Source organism: Dictyostelium discoideum (genome assembly GCF_000004695.1).
Source record: "Dictyostelium discoideum AX4 chromosome 3 chromosome, whole genome shotgun sequence".
In the NCBI taxonomy this organism is placed as follows: domain Eukaryota; phylum Evosea; class Eumycetozoa; order Dictyosteliales; family Dictyosteliaceae; genus Dictyostelium; species Dictyostelium discoideum.
The window spans coordinates 4,926,121-4,947,290 of record NC_007089.4 but is presented as its reverse complement, the minus strand read 5'-3'; the positions used below and the strand labels follow the sequence as shown (position 1 = coordinate 4,947,290).

The 21,170-nt window shown below is 25.0% G+C and overlaps 7 protein-coding genes and 2 non-coding genes across 9 annotated transcripts in view; 5 read left to right on the top strand and 4 right to left on the bottom strand.

Annotated features, from left to right (window-relative positions):
- The window catches only part of mon1 (DUF254 family protein), a gene marked incomplete at both ends in the record, with an annotated part of 1,522 nt that extends 137 nt beyond the window's left edge, over positions 1-1,385 (top strand). The window contains 2 exons of the mRNA XM_635539.1: positions 1-603; positions 689-1,385. The exon at positions 1-603 is cut by the window's left edge and continues 137 nt beyond it. Of these exons, the coding sequence (XP_640631.1) occupies positions 1-603; positions 689-1,385 (1,300 nt within the window). The remainder of the gene's footprint in view (positions 604-688) is intronic.
- Positions 1,386-3,114: 1,729 nt separating this feature from the next.
- Positions 3,115-3,585, bottom strand: DDB_G0281771 (hypothetical protein; the record flags this gene model as incomplete). Its single annotated transcript, XM_635538.1, has 1 exon — positions 3,115-3,585. One exon carries the CDS (start codon positions 3,583-3,585, stop codon positions 3,115-3,117), a length of 471 nt encoding a protein of 156 aa, XP_640630.1.
- A 1,525-nt stretch (positions 3,586-5,110) lies between these two features.
- Positions 5,111-12,500, top strand: tor (protein kinase, Atypical group; the record flags this gene model as incomplete). Its single annotated transcript, XM_635537.1, has 3 exons — positions 5,111-5,227; positions 5,316-6,066; positions 6,226-12,500. The coding sequence occupies 3 exons, from the start codon at positions 5,111-5,113 to the stop codon at positions 12,498-12,500; spliced, it is 7,143 nt and encodes a 2,380-aa protein (XP_640629.1).
- A 246-nt stretch (positions 12,501-12,746) lies between these two features.
- Positions 12,747-12,997, bottom strand: DDB_G0281769 (hypothetical protein; the record flags this gene model as incomplete). Its single annotated transcript, XM_635536.1, has 2 exons — positions 12,747-12,916; positions 12,985-12,997. The coding sequence occupies 2 exons, from the start codon at positions 12,995-12,997 to the stop codon at positions 12,747-12,749; spliced, it is 183 nt and encodes a 60-aa protein (XP_640628.1).
- Positions 12,998-13,819: 822 nt separating this feature from the next.
- On the bottom strand, positions 13,820-16,937 carry DDB_G0281767 (ankyrin repeat-containing protein; the record flags this gene model as incomplete). Its single annotated transcript, XM_001732948.1, has 6 exons — positions 13,820-14,206; positions 14,301-14,582; positions 14,666-16,112; positions 16,252-16,450; positions 16,481-16,499; positions 16,620-16,937. The coding sequence occupies 6 exons, from the start codon at positions 16,935-16,937 to the stop codon at positions 13,820-13,822; spliced, it is 2,652 nt and encodes an 883-aa protein (XP_001733000.1).
- A 480-nt stretch (positions 16,938-17,417) lies between these two features.
- rnu4a lies at positions 17,418-17,540 on the top strand. The gene has a single exon. It is a non-coding gene (small nuclear RNA).
- Positions 17,541-17,990: 450 nt separating this feature from the next.
- rnu4b lies at positions 17,991-18,112 on the bottom strand. Its single transcript has one exon. It is a non-coding gene (small nuclear RNA).
- A 551-nt stretch (positions 18,113-18,663) lies between these two features.
- On the top strand, positions 18,664-19,837 carry DDB_G0281763 (Lupus La protein; the record flags this gene model as incomplete). Its single annotated transcript, XM_635533.1, has 2 exons — positions 18,664-18,778; positions 18,888-19,837. 2 exons carry the CDS (start codon positions 18,664-18,666, stop codon positions 19,835-19,837), a joined length of 1,065 nt encoding a protein of 354 aa, XP_640625.1.
- A 416-nt stretch (positions 19,838-20,253) lies between these two features.
- On the top strand, positions 20,254-21,141 carry DDB_G0281761 (hypothetical protein; the record flags this gene model as incomplete). The annotated part of the gene is made up of 1 exon (XM_635532.1): positions 20,254-21,141. The coding sequence occupies one exon, from the start codon at positions 20,254-20,256 to the stop codon at positions 21,139-21,141; it is 888 nt and encodes a 295-aa protein (XP_640624.1).
- Positions 21,142-21,170: the final 29 nt, after the last annotated feature.

Sequence of the window (21,170 nt, the reverse complement as noted above, 5' to 3'; positions counted from 1 at the left end):
AGAGGATTTATCAAATTATATATTATCAAAGATTGATGAATCTAGTACAGCAACAGGTAGACCTGCAAGAAAATATTCAGAACAAGATACATCAACACCAGAATGGTTTGAGCATAAGAAACATTTTTTCATTCTATCATTCTCTGGTAAACCAATTTATTCAAGATACGGTGACGAAGTAGCATTGAATACATTTATGGCATCATTGAGTGCAATGAGCTCATTTGTAGAATCATCAAATGATGAACTTCGTTATATTACTGCAGGCAAATACCAATTTGTATTCATTCAAAAGAATCCATTGAATTTGGTTTGCATTGCAAATACTGGTGAACCCTATCAAATGATCAAACAACAATTGGAGTACATTCATGCACTAATCATTAGTGTCTTAACACAGTCGAATATCAAAGCTGTATTTGAAGCAAAATATGATCTACGTGACCTCTTGGGTGGCACTGACAAATATTTAGATAACTTTATTCATCAAACAAATTCCGACTTTTCAATACTTTTAAATTCTGTAAATTGCCTTCGTTTAAATAATAATATCAGAAATTCAATAACAAATATATTATCAAATCGTAAATGTGATTCATTATTGTATGTATTTTTAAATATTTATTTAAATTATATTGTATATATATATTTATATATATATACTAATTTATTATTGATTTTTTATAAGATTTTCATATTTAATATCAGGTAATAAATTAATTAGTACAGTTAAACATAAGAAAACACCAAGTTTAAAGAGTCAAGATATTCATATTGTTATGAATTATGTATTATCAACATCATCATTTAGAGAGAGTGAATCATGGATACCAATTTGTTTACCAAATTATAATGATTCTGGATTTTTACATTTATATATTTGTTATTTATATAGTGATGTTTGTTTGTTACTATTTTCAAATCAGGCTGAATCATTCTATCAAATGAATGAGATTAAAACATTGGTTTCAAAAGATATGGAACAAGAATCACTTGTTGATGAATTAAATAGAGCGGTGGCATTACATGATTATACAACTGCATTTACAGAGGTTCCCAATTTGTTACACTTTCTATACAAGAATAGAAGTAGCAATTATTCAACGTATCCGGTATTTTCACCACCTTATTCAATTCATAAAAAAGAGAAGAAGAGATTGTTTAGACTCTACCAACATATTATAAATCATGTGAACAATAGTTCAAATAAACCTCATAAATACTATTATCATACAAGTGCCACTGAAACTATCATTGTTGCTATCTCAAATCATCATGAACTTTATGCAACTTTTTCACCATTAGAAAATAAAAAAAATGTTTTTGAATCTTTTACTTTTTTACTTCAATGGATTACAAAAGATAATTCAATTATAATTCAATAAATAAAAAAAAAAAAAAAAAAAAAACAAAAACAACAAAACAAATTAAAATTATTAATTATTCAATTTAAATTAAATTAATATTAATATGTTAATATTAATAATAATAAATATATATATATATATATAAATAAACTAAAATAATAGTAAGAAACTTATAAGTTTATTTGGGTTTTTATCCAAATTTAATCTTGTTTTTGTTTTTGTTGTTTTTGTTGTAGTTTAACAAAGAGTTGCAACATCACGAACAGTAACATAAATTGTCATTGGTACAGATGGACTATTTCTTATACCTTTGAAAGTTATAGTATTATTTAATGAAATTGAAAAGAAAGATTGTTCAGAACCACAACCTCCAAACCATGCTGGACAAAATGATGGCTTACCATTTGGATCAGAATGGACATCTGCAATTTCATTTGTTGAAAAGTATTTGTTTATGTAAGTATATTGTCTTGGATTTGTAGTTGTAATATTTAAATATAAATCATTGAAAATTGTATCTCCATCAGTTCTATCAATTTTAAATTGATATAAATTTGTTCCAGAAAGTGTGAAATTATAAACTATTCTTTCAGCATCATTTGATTTTGCAACGATATTCCAATCATAGCCTATGTTTCCAATTCTTTTACTTAATATTAATGCATCAATACAACAATTTGAAATTAAAAAACTTGAAATAATTAAAATTGTTAATAGAATTAAAATTTTCAATTTTCTTTTTATTTTTTTTTTTTTATTTTCTTTATTTTATTTTTTTTTTTATTTAAAAAAATATTCTTCTTCTTAAATATTTTTGTTTATTATTTAAAAAAAAAAAAAAAAAAAAAAAAAATTTCTTTTTTTATAGTTTTAATTTTTTTAATTATTTAAAAAAATAATAATAATAATAATAATAATAATAATAATAATAATTAAATTAAAATTATAATAAAATAAAATTAAATAGAAATTAATTATAATAAAATAAAATAGAAAAATTAAGAAACCTGTTGAGATTATTATAATATTAATGGAACCCATCAAAATAACCGGGTTTTGTGAAAATATTTATTTTTATATATTTTTTATATTATTTTGGTAATTTTTTTTTTTTTTTGGAAATCGAATTTTGTGGGTTATATATATATATTTTATCCAATACTTTTTTACTTTTTTTTTTTTTTTTATTATTTTAAAAATTTATCTTTCCATAAATATTTTGTGGGTAAAATATTTTAAAAATTTTTATTTAAAAGTTTGTTACAATAAAAAAATTAAAAATTTTAAAATTATTATTTTAAGGGAGACTTTTTGGCATAATTTGCATTTTCATCGAATTAAACGAAAAAGGTGGTCAAACTTTACTAAAATAAAAAACACCGTCAAAAAATAATTATAAACAATGTCTCTATTTATTTTTTTAAAATAAAATTTGGAACTTAATTAGAAAATAATTTCAGAATCGGAAAACTTAAATCTTTTTAAATAAACTTCATAAAATAACAAAAAATAAATAAAATAAAAAAAAATTCATTATAATTTTTTTTTTTTTTTTTTTTTTTTTTTTTAATTTTATTTGTGGTGAATGTAATTAAATATATAAATATAATATAAATATAAATATAAATATGAATTTGTATTTTTTTTTTTTTTTTTTGTTTTTTTTTGTTTTTTGTTTTTTTTTTTTTTTTTTTTTTTTTTTTTTTTTTTTTTTTTTTTTTTTTAAATAAAACAAAATAAAAATTGTTTAGAAATCACATAATTTAATTTCATCCCTGACAGTTACAGTAAATGTTAAGTCACTAGTATATGAATTATTTGAACCTAATGAAAAGTATGGAGTTTCAGCACCACAAGTAGCAAACCAAATTGGACAATAGCCAGCTCTACCTCTACTATCGTTTGATGAATTTGCAGGATTGAAATTATTGAAGAATATACCAAATCTTGCAGCTTTAACTGAAGTAACATTTATATACATATCATTTAAAATTCTACTTTCATCTTCTCTGTCAACTCTAAATTGAAGGAAATCCACCTTATTTGCAATTGTATTATAAGTTAATGTTTTACCATCGATTGAATTTGCAACATTTACCCAATGATCTGACACAATTGATTTTCTTTTTAATGATAATCCATTCACCATACAACTTAAATTTAACAAAACAAAAATTGTTGAAATAATTAAAATTAAACGTAGTACTAATAATTTCATTTTTTTTTTTTTTTTTTTTTAATTATTTTTTTTTTTAGGGAAAAGTTGGATTATTTTTTTAATTTTTTTTTTTTTTTTTTTTTTTTTTTATTTTATATTTTTTAGGGAAATTAAAATAATTATTTAATATTTTTTTAAAAAATAAAAATTTTTTTTATTGCTTTTTTATATGTTTTTATTTTATTTTTTTTATTTTATAATTATTTTAAAATAAAAATAAAAATAAAAATTTTTACAAAGAAATTGTGGTTCGGTAAAACTTACACATTTTTTTTTCTTTTAAAAAAAAAAAACAAAAAAACAAAATTACATTGATAGATCTATTTTTTTATAATATATCGCTATATCAAATATATCATAAAAACTTCATTACCATATGAATTTTCTTAAATATTTTATAATCGTTAAAAAAGTATGGTAGTTTGGTTTTTTTACCAATAAAATCAATGAAAATATTACTGGTTAATTATTTCCTTTTTCAAATATTTACCATTATTATTAGTGAATCTAAATGGGGTTAAAGTCGAAAAAAATAAAAAAAATAAATAAATATCAGAAAAAAATAAATTCTAACCATGAACAAGTATATTTTAAGAAAAAATTTTTTTTTTATTTTAACTAATCATTTTTGTTATTAACAAACACAAAACAAATAAACCAATGAAAAAAAAAAAAAAAAATAATAATAATAATAATAATAATAATAATAATAATGATAATAATAATAATAATAAATAAAAAAAAAAAAATACAAATAAATTAAATTTTAGACAAGTTAAAAATCAATTTTCAAATTAATTAGATTTTTTTTAATACATCAAATGGTATTTTCACTTTTTTTTGTAAAATAGAAAAAATAAAATAAAAAAAAAAATAAAAAAATAAAAATAAAAAAAAAAAAAGTTTTTGATTTTTTTTTTTTATTTTTATTTTTTTTTTCTATTTTTTTTTTTTTTTCTTTTTTATTTTTTTTTTTTTTTTCAAATTAAAAAATTTATCAACATTGTCTATCTCTATTTGTGGAATATTTTTTCTATTTATTTTATTTATTTATTTCCAAGATAGATTCAGACAGATACTTTAAGATTCAAATAAAAATTAAAAAATAAAAAAATAAAATAATAATAAAAAAAAAAAGATAAACAACCCCTTAACTAAACACACACAATTACAAAAATAAAAAAAATATAAAAAAAAAAAAAGAAAAGAAAGAAAATTAGTGATCATTCACTCTAATTTTTTTTTTTTTTTTTTTTTTACAAGAAATAGAAGGAACTTAAGGAGGTCCTTTTCTTTTTTTTTTTTTTTTATAACACCCTCCCCATATATATATTTACAAAACCACACACACTTTTTTTTTTTTTTTTTTTTTATAATCTAAAAAAACAAAAACACCACATAAATTAACAATAACAATAATAACAACAACAATTGTAAAATATACATTCAAATATACAACCAAAACACTGTAAATTAGTAGAACATCACACAACACACATACACACCCAATATATATAAATAAAAGATGTCACAACATGAACAACCTTCAATATGGGCCGACGCTTTAACTAAACTCTTAAATGATTTAAAGAGTAAAAAAGAAGAAGATAGAGTCAAAGCATCAAAAAATTTAAAATCATATGTAAGTAATATTATAATTTTAACATTTTTCTTATATACTTTTATATATATATATATTAATATATTTATTTATTGTTTATTTTTTTTAGGTTATATCACAAAGTAGAGAAATGACAAATGAAAATTTTACAAAATTTATGAATGAATTAAATAATAATTTAATATTTGAATTGGTGAATAGTTCAGTTATACCAGAAAAGATTGGAGGTATTATGGCAATTGATGAATTAATAGATGTAGATTATGATGAGAATGCAACAAAGATCACAAGATTAGCCAATTATTTACGTATTGGTTTAGGATTCAATGATTTTACAGTAATGTTAATGGCATCAAAAGCATTGGGTAGATTAGCACGTTCAAGTGGTACATTGACAGCGGAATTTGTAGAGTTTGAAGTTACAAGAGCATTGGAATGGTTAAGTGGTGATCGTATCGAAGCAAGAAGACACGCTGCAGTATTGGTATTGAAAGAGTTGGCTCAAAATGCACCAACACTCTTTTATGTCCATGCATCATCATTTGTCGATTTAATTTGGGTGGCATTAAAAGATCCAAAAGTTGCAATTCGTGAAGGTGCCGTTGAGGCGCTAAGAGCATGTCTAGAGTTGATCTCTGAGAGAGAATCACGTCTTCGTTTACAATGGTATCAAAAGATTTATGATGAAGCTCAAAAATCATTCAAACAAAATGGTTCACCAGAATCAATACATGGTTCATTAATCACCGTTAGTGAATTACTTAGAAATACAGGTGATTTTATGCTTTCAAAATTTAAAGATATTTGTGAAACCGTTTTAAAATATAAAGATCATCGTGATAAATTAGTTAAAAAAACTGGTAAATAATTTATATAAATTTTTTATAAATTTTATTTTTAAATTTTATTTATATTAACATATTATTATTATTATTATTATTATTATTATTATTATTATTATTATTATTATTATTATTATTATTATTATTATTATTATTATTATTATTATTATTTTAAAGTATTGGCATTATTCCCAAGATTAGCAGTATTTTGTTCAAGAGATTTTGTATTAAATTATTTTAATGCGTGTATGAATCATTTATTGGCAGCATTAAGAAATCAAAATGAAAGACCAACAGCATTTATAGCATTGGGTGAGATAGCAATGGCGGTTGGTGGATCGATTAAACCTTATTTAGATTCAATTGTTGTAATGATAAAACAAGGATTAATGACAAAGGGTAAACAATTTTGTCCAGAGGTATTGACATGTATATCAATGTTAGCATCAGCGGTTGGCCAATCAATGTATCCACATATGCAAGTTATATTACCACAAATGATAGTTTCAAGTGGATTGACGGTGGTTTTAACTGATGCTTTAAGAGATTTAACAATTAATTTACCAACGTTAATACCAAACATTCAGTATAAACTATTGAATTTAATTAGTCAAGTCTTGGCAAATAAACCATTCTCTGAACCTGGTGCACCATCGCCCTACAGAAAGAGTGCAACACCTTTCCAAGGTGGTTCAATACCACAATTGGGTCAGAATTCAGATGTTGATCCACAAATGATTGCATTGGCTTTGAAAACTTTGGGTAGCTTTGATTTCTCTAAACATAATCTATTGGAATTCGTTAGGGAGTGTGTTGTAAACTATTTGGATGATGACAACATTGAAATTCGTAGAGAGGCTGCCATTACTTGTGCTCAACTTATGGTAGGAACTGAAGAACCAACACCAACTCGTGGTCATTCTGCTGTTATCGTAGGTGAGGTATTGGAGAAACTATTGGTTGTTGGTATTGCTGATCCTGATCCATCAATTCGTAAGACTGTATTATCAAGTTTAGAGGCACGTTTCGATCATTATTTAGCACAGGCAGAGAATTTACGTTCATTATTCATCGCATTGAACGATGAGTTATTTGAAATTCGTGAATTGGCAATCACTGTAATTGGTCGTTTAACAATTAGAAATCCAGCATATGTTATGCCATCACTTCGTAAAACATTAATTCAACTACTAACAGAATTGGAATTTAGTGGTGATGGTAGAAATAAGGAAGAGAGTGCAAGATTATTAGGTCATTTAATTTCAGCGTCAGAGAAATTAATTAAACCATACGTAGAACCAATTCTTAAGGCATTGTTACCAAAATTACGTGATAGTAATCCACGTGTTGCATCTTGTGTATTGGCTGCATTGGGTGAGTTATCAGTGGTTGGTGGTGAAGAGATGGTACAACATATAGATTCATTGTTACCTCTAATCATTGATACACTTCAAGATCAAAGTTCAACTTCAAAGAGAGAAGTTGCATTGAAAACATTGGCACAATTAGCTTCATCAACTGGTTATGTTATTAAACCATTCTCAAAGTATCCAATGCTATTGGATACCCTATTGAATGCAATTAAAACCGAAAGAATTGGTTCAATTAGAAGAGAGGTTATCAAGGTTTTAGGTATTTTAGGTTCATTGGATCCATATAAACATAAAATGAATGAATTGGGTAAACGTAGAGAAGATCCAAAAGCAAACGATGATAAGAATAACAATATGACCAATGAAGTGATTACAATTTCACCATCGAATGAAGATTATTATCCAACCGTTGCTTTGACGGCCTTAATGAAAATCCTTAGAGATCCATCATTATCCTCGCATCATACAAGTGTAATTCAAGCTGTTATGTATATCTTTAAGAGTTTATCATTGAAATCAATTCCATTCTTACCACAAATTATGCCACCATTCCTTCATGCTATGAACACTGGTGAACCATTATTTAGAGAATTCCTTTTCCAACAATTGGGTTCATTGGTATCAATTGTCAAACAACATATTCGTGACTATTTAGTTAATGTTTTCGCTTTAATTGAAAAATATTGGAACTCGAATCTATTAATTCCAATCATTAAATTGGTCGAAGAGATTTCATCAGCTTTAAATGATGAATTTAAAGTTTATTTACCAAATTTAATTCCACAAATGTTAAATGTACTTCATACTGACCGTTCTCCAAAAAGATCACCAACCACTAAAGTTTTAAGAGCATTGGAAGTATTTGGTACCAATTTAGATGATTACCTACATTTGGTAATTCCTGCAATCGTTAAATTATTCGAACAAGTAGATGTAACCACTCAAGTTAGAACTTTGGCAATTCAAACCATTGGTAGACTTTGTAAGAAATTGAATTTCTCTGATTATGCATCTCGTATCATTCATCCATTGGCAAGAGTTTTAGATAGTACCGAGAGTGAATTACGTGAAGAAACTTTAAATACTCTCTGTGCTTTAGTTTATCAATTGGGTTCAGATTATGCAATTTTCATTCCAATGGTTGGTAAGGTTTTAGCACGTCGTGAAATTCAATCAACAAATTATGAATTACTCATTAGCAAATTGTTAAAGAATCAACAATTAATGTTAACCCCTGGTTCGGGTGATGATGGTGGTATGGGTGCAAATCGTTTCGGTGGTGATCATAATGGTCATCATTTGGGTGAAGATCATAATAACACAAGTACTCCATTGGATATTGGTGTAAAGAAATTAAAGGCAAATGAACAACACCTAAAGAATGCTTGGGAAACTTCACAACGTTCAACCAAAGAAGATTGGGGTGAATGGATTCGTAGATTCTCTGTGGAATTACTTCGTGAATCACCATCACCTGCACTTAGATCCTGTTTATCATTGGCACAAGATTATCATCCATTAGTTAAAGAGTTATTCAATGCTGGTTTCGTTAGTTGTTGGACTGAATTACACGAACAATTCCAAGAAGAATTGGTTAGAAGTTTAGAGACCGCTTTACTCTCTCCAAATATTCCACCTGAAATCCTTCAAACCCTTTTGAATCTTGCAGAGTTTATGGAACTTCACGAGAAACCATTACCAATCGATATTCGTACATTGGGTGCATTGGCAGAGAAATGTCATGCCTATGCAAAAGCTTTACATTATAAAGAGTCTGAATTCTCTCAATCACCATCTTCAACCATTGAGGCTTTGATTAGTATTAACAATCAACTTCAACAACCAGAAGCTGCCATTGGTATTTTAATTTACGCTCAAAAGAATCATAGTGTCGAATTGAAAGAAGGTTGGTATGAAAAATTAAGAAGATGGGAAGATGCACTTGCTGCCTATGAAAAGAAACAAAAAGACGATCCAAATGGTGGTACCATTGAAAATACTATGGGTATTTTAAGATGTTTACATGCATTGGGTGAATGGGAAAGATTATCTGCACTCTCATCAGAAACTTGGAAATCAGATATCAATGATCATACTCGTGCAACCATTGCACCATTGGCTGCAGCTGCCGCTTGGAATCTTGTAAATTGGGATAAAATGGATGAATATGTGTGTGCAATGAATAAAGATACCGTTGAAGGTTCATTCTATCGTGCAATACTCGAAGTTCATCATGACAATTTCACATTGGCACATGGCTTTATTGATCATGCTCGTACTTTGGTAGATACTGAACTAACTGCATTATTAGGTGAGAGTTATAATCGTGCCTATAAAGTAGTGGTTCGTCTTCAACAATTATCAGAGCTCGAAGAAATCATTGAATATAAAAAATGTGTAGATTCACCAGAACGTAGAAATATGATTAAGAATACTTGGAAAACTCGTTTAAGAGGTTGTCAACATAATGTCGATATTTGGCAATCAATTCTTGCCGTTCATAGTTTAGTGATTTCACCTCATGAAGAGTTGGATATGTGGTTGAAATTTGTTGGACTTTGTAGAAAAGGTTCAAGATTAGGTTTAGCTCAAAAAACTCTAACCATGTTAATGGGTAAAGATCCATCAACAACAAGTCAATTCGGTAGTGTACTTCCAAATACTCATCCAAGAATTACCTTTGCCTATATTAAACAACTTTGGAGTGCAGGTGCTAAACAACCAGCATTTGAAAAGTTACGTACATTTGTTCAAGCGCTAAGAGATACCGATGATTTACCATTACAAGGTCGTGCCTATTTGAAACTTGGTGAATGGCAATTGGCATTGGGTGATACATTGAGTGAAGCTTCCATTCCACATATTATTAGTTCATTTAAAGCCGCAACTGAATGTGATCCAAATTGGTATAAAGCATGGCATAGTTGGGCATTAATTAATTTCGAAGTTGTATCACATTACGAACAAAATGGTGGTACACCAGAACAAATTGGTGCACATTTATTGCCAGCAGTTCATAGTTTCTTTAAAAGTATTTCATTGGGTCCTGATCGTTCATTACAAGATACACTTCGTCTACTAACACTTTGGTTTAAACATGGTGCTCAAAAAGAGGTTGAAGCCGCTTTAATGCAAGGTTTTAATACCATTTCAATCGATACTTGGTTACATGTTATTCCACAAATTATTGCACGTATTCATGCTCCAGTCCTACCAGTTCGTCGTTTACTTCATGAGCTAATTGATACCATTGGTAAAGAACATCCACAAGCATTGGTATATCCATTAACTGTAGCAACTAAATCTCATTCACCAGCACGTTTAGCCGCAGCAAAATCATTGATGGATAAAATGAGAAAACATTCCGCTACATTGGTAGATCAAGCATTACCAGTAAGTCAAGAGTTGGTACGTACTGCAATTCTTTGGTTAGAGATGTGGTATGAAGGTTTGGAGGAAGCTTCTCGTCAATACTTTGGTGATCATAATCCAGAGGCAATGTTGGCAACATTGGCACCACTTCATCAAATACTTGAGAAAGGTCCAGAGACAACAAGTGAAACCTCTTTCCTTCAAGCATTTGGTAGAGATCTTCAAGAGGCTCTCGAATGGAGTAAGAAATATGAAAAAACACGTAAAGAAGGTGATCTTAATCAAGCATGGGATCTCTATTATCAAGTGTTTAGACGTATCTATAAACAATTACCACAAATGTCATCATTGGAGCTTCAATATGTTTCACCAAAACTTTTAAATTCAAACAATATGGAACTCGCTGTACCAGGTACCTATAAAGCCAGTGAAAACGTCATTAGAATTCAATCATTCTCTCAAGCCCTCTCAGTTATTCCTTCAAAACAACGTCCAAGAAAATTAACAATCATTGGTAGTGATGGTCTTGAATATACTTTCCTTTTGAAAGGTCATGAAGATCTTAGACAAGATGAACGTGTTATGCAATTGTTTAGTTTGGTTAATAATCTTTTGTCAGCCAATCATGAAACCGCTAAATCTCATCTAAGTATTCGTAGATTCTCAGTTATTCCATTATCACCAAACTCTGGTCTAATTGGTTGGGTTCCACATTCCGATACACTTCATACTTTAATTAAAGATTTCCGTGATAGTAATAAGATCCTATTGTCAATTGAACATCGTTTAATGTTACAAATGTGCTCAGATTATGATAATCTTACATTACTTCAAAAGGTTGAAGTATTCCAGTATGCTTTGGAAAATTCAAATGGTTTAGATCTTCATAAGGTTTTATGGTTGAAATCAAGAAATAGTGAAGTTTGGTTAGATCGTCGTACAAACTATACACGTTCTTTGGCAGTAATGAGTATGGTTGGTTATATTTTAGGTTTAGGTGATCGTCATCCTTCCAATTTAATGTTGGATCGTCATACCGGTCATATTTTACACATTGATTTTGGTGATTGCTTCGAAGTCGCAATGCATCGTGATAAATACCCAGAGAAAATTCCATTCCGTTTAACTCGTATGCTTATTAATGCTATGGAAGTCTCTGGTATCGAAGGTAATTTCAGATTAACTTGTGAAGCCGTTATGAATGTACTTAGAAATAACAAGGAAAGTCTTATGGCCGTCTTAGAGGCCTTTGTTCATGATCCACTTATTAACTGGCGTCTTTTAACTCCAAATGAAAATAATACCAAACATAAAGCTACAAACATTGCAAGTAATAATAGTACCTCAAATTCTACCACAAAGATTGAAGGTGATCTCAATACAATCGATAATCCAATCAATAAAGAATCACCAGACCATGAAGCTGTTGCTGGCTCCCTCAAATCCTCACCAGTTCATGGTAGACAAATCGCTCGTAACCAAAGAGTTGGTGTTGATGCTGAACAAGTTGAAGCTGAAATCGTACCTGAAGCATTAAATGAAAGAGCACTTTCAGTTATTAATCGTGTAAATAAGAAATTAACTGGTAGAGATTTTAGTTCAAATGAAACTTTAGATGTACCTGAACAAGTTCAAAAATTAATTGATCAAGCAACTTCTCATGAAAATCTTTGTCTTAGTTATGTTGGTTGGTGTCCATTTTGGTAAAAAAAAAAAAAAAAACAACTTTTTTTTTAATAATAATAATTATAAAAAAAAAAAAAAGAAATATAGTAAAATTAGTGGAATAATTATAAAAAAAAAAAAATTAAAAATAAATAAATTGTAAAAAAAATTAAATAATTAAAAAACTATAACTATATATTTTTGAATAATTTTAGTATTTATTTTTTTGTAAAATAATAATAGCAAATAGTGTGTTTTTTTTTTTTTTTGTTAAATTAATGTTATGAATTAAGCAGCAGTAAAATTATTACGACCTCCACCATGACGCCATAAAATATTTGGGTTCCATCTGCATTGTTCATTATAAACTGGGGAATTTGAACAAATATTTAATGATTTATCAACATTAATTGAATTTACTTTTGTTTTGTTGTTTGTTGTAATTGAAGTGATTGAACCTAAGTTATAAAAAAATAAATTAGTTTTTTAAATTAAAATATAATAAAATATATAAAATGAAGTTTACCTAAAAGTGTCATTATAAATTTTACTATTTAGTTTATGGTATTCTAAATTAATTGTATAATTTGTTTTTTTTTTTTTTTTCTACATCCTATTTATAATAATAATTCTTTTTTTTTTTTTTTTTTTTTATTTTTTCTTTTTTGGAACATATCTATTATCATCTAGGTAGTAGCAGAAATTATTACCTTTCTTATTCCTCTTTTAATTATTAAACTAAATTTTCAAACTTTCTTTATGATACTTAAACATAACCACACACATTTTAATTTTAAAATGAAATCTAATTTGTTTTTATTAATAATAAATTTTTTAAAAAAAATCTGACCATACTAAATCCTCTTCAATTAATAAAAAAAATTTGGTAAAAGGATTTATATCCATATTTGTGCTAATCCCTGGGATTTTAAACTATTAATAACTATGGAAAAATTATGGATATTAATGGTGGGTGATTTTTTAATGAACCATTTTTTTGAAAAAAAAAAAAAATAAAAATCAAATAAAAACAAATAATTTTATTAATAGTTTCATACCCCCATTCATTTAAAAAATTATTGCGGTTATTTCTTTTTAAAATAACTGATACCATTTATTTTATTTAAGAAAATATCATTATTATTATAATTATAAATTAAATTACTATTACTATTACTATTACTATATATATATAATATTACTATTATTAATTTAATTACTGTTGCTAAATATTTTTATTATTATTCATATTTTTTTTATTATTACTATATATATTATTATTACAACAATGGTATCATTTATATATTATTGTTGAAAATTTAATTTTTTTTCTTATCCAAGAGTATATTTTTAGTAATTGTTTATTTTTTTAAGGAATTTAAGATTTCAATTTTCAATTCATTTGGTAATTGATCAAAATATGGTAATTTTTTTAAATTTTCTTGTGTTGTTGAAATTAAATTTAATTTTGCCAAACACCAAATTGAAAGTGGTTTAACATTATATAATTTAGAAATATGGTAAATATAACAAATTGAATCATTATCCATTAGTGATCTTATTTTAGCTGATGTTATATCCTTTGCTCTATGCATTGAATGAATATCAGATAATATAATTAATTCTATACATTCATTTATATCTTCAGGGATTTCTTCACAATAACAATATTTTAATAATGATCTTAAACCATGAATTGATGTTTGATTTAAATGAATTTCATTTTGTTCAGATTCTATATATGATCCCTATAAAAAAAATTAAAATAACTTTTTATTATTATTTTTTGGTTTTTTTTTTTTTTTTTTTTTTTTGGCAATAAAAATAAAATTAAAAACCTACCCCCAACATTTTTTTAAAATAAAATGAACCTAAATTTGAAAATAATTTATATGATTTAATAACTCCATTTTCTAAGGGATCAGCATTTGATACACAATTAAATTGAACATTTGAATAAATATCAATATATTCTTGATTTTGAATTTTCTTTAAATCTTCTAATAATGTAGAGATTGGTAATTTTTGTAATGATAAATTATTTTTAAAATTACAAAGATATGATAATCTACCCACCCCCATACAGTGTGATAATTCACCTAATTCATCTGTAATTGATTGAGTCTTTATGAAAAAAAATAATAAAAAAACCAATAATTAAAAAATGATATTTTTTTAAAAAATAAAATAAAAATAAAATAACTTACTAAATTTACATGATCTGAATATAAATATTTTAAAAATAAATTTAAAACTTTAAAAGATATTGGAAAAGTAATATAAAGTATACCATCTATAATTTCTGATGTTATATATTTGGTTGTACTATTATTATCATAATCATTATATTTAATTGATTGAGGTTTTGTTGGATTATTTAATTGTAATGAAATTAATGAATGAAATTTTTTACAACGTGCTGCTAATACAATTTTATGAGCATTAATGATTTGATCTGATTCTGTAACTTTTAATTTTATATCAGTGAATAAATTTGAATTTAAAAGTTTTAATAATTCTTCACCAAATATATGATGATCAGGTGATAATGATACCATTGTATTATTAGCACCAGCATAAACTTTAAAAATATTACGTCCATTGAAATTATTTGATTGAATTTGTGTTAATGATATGTCATTGTAGCCTGGATATGATATACCAATTCCACATTGTGCCTTTCTATCCTCACCAAAACAAAAAACTTCCCCAACATCACTTAATATAACAACATGTTGATCACCAACTGCAAAATCATGAATTGTAATTTTACCACAATTTAAATTGGATAAACATTTAATTAAAGTAGGTGAATCAAATGAATCTGAAACATTACATATTGGTTCAACCCCCAATTGACCATTAGAATTCCCACCCCAACCAAAAAGTTCACCACTGTCACTTAAAACAATTGTAAAATTTGTACCAGTTGCAATTTTTTTTATAACTGTTCCATCACCACCACCACTACCAAAACTAACCATTGTTGGTTTATAATCATTACGAGGCCCATTTGATGGTCTACCTAATCTACCATTTGTTGGTGAACCAAATGCATATACATTACCACATGTATCAAGTAGAACTGTATGTAAATTACTAGCTGATACTTGTTTCATTGGAGGTATTGATTCAATTTTTCTTGGCAATGCTTGGTAACCCAATACCGTGCCGTCATAACCCAATTTCTCCGATATTGCACTGCCAAAACTATAAACACTACCATTTGATGTAATAAGAAAAGAATTATCAAAACCCGCTGAAATTTGAACAACCACAGGATCCAAAGTATTTGAAGCAATTGTTGAGATTAAAGTTGGTGTTGATACAATTTTTTTTTCACCTAAAATATGTAATTCTAATCCTAATCTACCATTTGATCCATTTCCCCAAGAATAAACTAAACCTAAATCGTCCAATGCTAATGAATGATGTGAACCACATGAAATTGATTTTATACGTTTATTTTCTAAAGACTTAATTTGTGTTGGTATTGATATATCTCTCTTCATTTTATGACCTGTTTTACCATATGAACATAAACCACTACTATAAACTGCACCAGTATCTGTTAAAATTAAACTAAAATTTTGACCATATTCAATTGAAATTGGTGAACATAATTCATCATTAAATAAAATTTTAATTGGTTTACTTTTTTTTTGGATTTCATAAAAAAAATAAAAAATAAAAAATAAAAAAAATGATTTATAATTAGTAAATAGTTTACTAAATATTAGAAATTCTTTTTTTTTTTTTTTTTTTTTTTTTTTTTTTTTTATCTAGTACCCACCATTCTGATTTTAATAAAAAATCTGAGGTAAGAATTTCTCCCCAATTATAAATATTTGATTGAACATTTGATTGTTTTGAAGTTTCAGAAGTTTCCAATATTTTTATAATATCATTATATTCCAACATAATTGCCATATCTAATGGGGTTAAATTTCTATAATCTTTAATTCCTGCATTTGCATTAGCTTTTACAAAGCCTCTGTCAATGTTTTATTATTTGTAATAACCTGCAACATGTAATGGTGTCTTTTTTTTTAAAAAAAAAATAGTAAATAAAAATGTTAATTTTTCAAAAAAAAAAAAAAAAACATTTATAAAATTTATTTATAAAATTTTAGGTATTTATTATTATAAAAAAATACAAACTTCACCAAAATCATTTTGTATGTCTAATAAATATCTATATTTTGAATTATTAAATAATTTTAAATCGGTATTAAATGATTGAGATTTTTGAAATTTTATAATTTCAGAAATAAAAAAAGTTAGAGCAGTATCACCATTACTATCAATTTTTTTAAAAAAATCTTCATCAAATTCAAAACCAATAATCCTATTAATCGAACCAAGATTCATTGATTCAAAATCGATATTTGATGAAATAGAATTATTGTTTGAATAATGATTATTAACATTTGTTTGTTTTGATAAATATTTTCCATATAAATTTGAAAAGAACTCCATCTTTATTCTATTTTAATTACAAACAAAACCAATTGGTTAGAAATATAAAAAAAAAAAAAAAAAAGAAAATTAAAAATAATAAAAAAAAAAAAAAAGAAAAAAATTCTAAATATGAAAGGGGTAGTGTTGTAATTAAAAAAAAAAAAAAAATCAAAAAAAAAAAATCTTTGAATCATGTAAAAAAAACAATTCAAAGAAAATCATAATTTGAATTGGTGCCCAAACAAAAAATAATTTAACTATTTTCATTAATATCAATAAATAATAATTTTTTTAAAAAATTTAAAATTGCCAACCAAAGTTCAAATTAAAAAAAAATAAAAATAAAAAAGGAACTAAAAAAGAATGTTAAAAAAAAAAAAATAAAAAAAAAAATAAAAAATTTCAAAATTTTCATCAAAAAAATTAAAAATTTTAACCCATAAAAAAAAATGAACATGCTTTAATATTTAAAAAAGTGATGAATGAATTTTTAAAGTTATCTTTACGCTGGGACTAAAGCAGTAGGGCGTGACCGATAAGGGATCCACTGTTATTGCTTTTTGCAAACTATTTCCACAAACGCAACACGACTTGTTTCGGGTTGCAATTTTTGTCACTATCCTATTCTTGGATAAACTTTTAATAATTAAAGAAAAAAAAAAAACTCTTCATGATAAATTTAAAATATTTCAAAATTAATTATTATTATGACGAAAATTAATTTAAAAAAGAATTTTAATTTAAAACATAAAAAAAGAAATAAAAATAAAAATATTTTCAAATTGGTTTAATTAAAATAATAAATAAAAAATCAATTAATATATATGATTATTTATTTTATTGAAAAAAAAAAAAAAATGATAATTGATTACTATAAAAATGAAAATATTAAAAAAAAAAAAAGTGTACACCCTGTGATTTTAAATTTTAAATCTTTTTTTTATTTTATTTCATTTCATTTTATTTATTTATTTTATTTTATTTTATTTTGTTAATTTTTTTTTTTTTATTTATTTATTTTTTTTTTATTTTTTTTTTTTTTCTTTAATTATTAAAAGGTTATCCAATTAGGATAGAATTAAAAATTGCAGGCCGAAACAAATCGTACTGCGTTGTGGAAATAGTTTGCAAAAAGCAATAACAGTGGATCCCTTATCGGTCACGCCCTACTGCTTAGGTCCCAGCGTAAAGACAAATTTAAAAAATCCTGTTAAATGTTAATAAATATTATTATTTGTTAATATTATTGTTATGGGGAATTTCCTATAATAAAATTTCCTATAATTGTATTATTTACAACAGTAGAAACAATATTAATTAAAGGGTTATCTTAAAAAAAATTTTAAAAGGAAATTTTTAAAAAAAAAAAAAAAATTAAAAAAAAATAAAAAAAAAAAAAAAAAGTAATCAAAAAATTTCCAATATTATTATCAAAAGTTTTAAATTAAGATTTTATAATTAAAAAAACAGAATAAAAAGCAGCAAAAAAAATTTTTTTTCTTTTTTTTTTTTTTTTTTTTATTATTAAAAATAAAATTATATTTGAACTTAAGGTTGAAGTATTAGTTTAACGTTGGTTTGTGAAATTTAACAAAATTTTTTAAAAAAAAAAAAAAATAAAAAAAATAAAAAAAATTTTCAAAAAAAAAAAAAAAAAAATTAACGAAAAAAAAAAAAACGAAAACAATTTTTTTTTTTTTTCATCTCATTTTTTTTATAAATAAATTCTTATATATATAAAAAAATGTCAGAAGAAACATCAACTCAAATCTTAAAACAAGTTGAATATTATTTTAGTGATTCAAATTTCCCAAGAGATAAATTTTTAAGATCTGAAGCTGCTAAAAATGTTGACAATTGTAAGTAATGTTATAATAATAACCTTTTTTTTTTTTTTTTTTTTTAAAAAAATAAATATGAATATTATTCTAATCGATTTTTTATTATTTTTAATATTATTATTTTTAGATATTTCAATTGATGTTATTGCATCATTCAATAGAATGAAAACAATTTCAACAGATTTACAATTAATTACAGAAGCATTAAAGAAATCAACAAGATTACAAGTTAGTGAAGATGGTAAAATGGTTAGAAGATTAGATCCATTACCAGAGAATATTGATTGTGGTAAAACATTATATAGCAAAGGTTGGCCAGAGGATACAACCATTGAAAAAGTTCAAGAGTTTTTCAATGCAAATGGTGGTTATAAGGTAGTTTCAGTTAGATTAAGAAAGAAGTCCGATAAATCATTCAAAGGATCATTTTTAGCCGATTTCGAAACTGAAGAGATTGTAAATAAAATTATTACTGAAGCACCAAAACTCGGTGAAAAGGAATTGATTTATCAAACTTTTAAACAATTCTCAGATGAAAAGAAAGACGAAAAAGAGAAGTTCTTTGCATCAACAAATGGCGATAAAAAGAGAAAAGCTAAGAAAGAAGCAGACAGAGAAAATGGTGATGATGATGACAACGATGGTGATAATAAAGATGTAAAAAAAGAAGTAGAAGAAGAGGAAGTAATGATTCCAGGTGTTATCTTATGTTTCAAAGGTGTTGGTAAAGGTTTACACAGAGGTGATATCAAAGAGATCTTCTCACAATATGGTGAGGTTCAATTCGTTGGTTATAACAGTGACGAAGAGAATGGTTCAGTTCGTTATAAAACCGCTGAATCTTGCAAACGTGCCATAGAATCACTCACTGAAACTAAAAAAGAAATCGGTGGCCAAATCCCAACTTACAATCTCCTCGAAGGTGAAGAGGAGAAGAAAGAGTGGGAAAAAATCATTGAAAGAAAAAAGAATGCCGCCAAAAATGGTGGTTTCAAAAAAGGTGGTTTCAAGAAAGGTGGTTTCAAGAAAGGTGGTTTCAAAAAAGGTGGTAATTTTAAAAAAGTTAAAAAGGAATAAATTAATTTATTAAAAAAAAAACTAAAAAAAAAACTAAAAAAAAAAAACTAAAAATATCATAAAAAAAAAAAATAATAAAAAAAAAACTATTTTAAAATTATTAATTATTTTTTTTTTTCATTTTTTTAATACATCTTGATATATCAAAAAATAAAAAGAGTTCAATTTCTTTGCCAAATTTTTTTTTTATTTTTATTTTTTTTTTTTTTTTGATATTTTTTTTTTTAAAATTTTTCATCAGCACTGTGTTTTTTTTAAAAAAAAAAAAATCAAGTTTTTTTTTTTCAAATTTCCCTTAAAAAAAAAAAAAAAAAAAAAAAAAAAAAAATATTATATTAATATATATATATATATATATATATATACCTATATGTATATATTTATATTAATATAATAATAATAATAAAGGGAAAAAAATGACAAAAATTACAACTATTTCAAGTGGTGGTGGTGATAAAAAAAGTTCAACAACAACATTAGTAATATCAAAATTTATAAATTTAAATAATTGTTTACCAAAAGTAGTATTATTAAAGATATTAACAATGGTTCATGGTGGTATTTATCCAAGTAAACAATTTTTAAGTTGTGTTATTGTTTGTAAACAATGGAGAGAGATAATACCAAGAACTATCAAAATATTGAAATTTTTGAATTGTGATGAGGAATTATCGAGATTATTAATGAAATCAAGTATTTTAAAACAGGATCATAATGAGTCATTGGAGGAGGTTATAATCCAGTCACCGTCAACATTGGATTCAGTGAATAAGATTCTCACGAGTTTAACAATGCCTTTCTTTTGCAAAATTTCATCATTACTATATCAACCCCCATTAGAGTCTTTAGAGATCACGTCAATTCAGTTGGGTGACAGATGTATTGAGTTGGTTAGTAACATTATCACAATTTATAATATAAAGAAATTAATATTAAGAGGTGTACAATTAAATGATACTCAATTAATTACATTATCAAAATCATTAAAATTAAATTGTTTCAATTGTTTAGAACATTTAGATTTATCAAATAATAATTTCACAAAATTAGGTTTAGAATTTTTATTTTTCACTTTACTTGAAACAAATAAAGAAAATGAAAAATCAAATCAAAGAAATAGTAATATATTTTTAAATTCATCAAATAATAATAATAATAATAATAATAATAATAATAATAATAATAATAATAATAATAATAATAATAATAATAATAATAATAATAATAATAATAATAATAATAATAATAATAATAATAATAATAATAATAAGTTTAAAATCATCATCACCATCATCATCTTTTAATTCATTAAATTCAGCTTCTTCTTTACCAT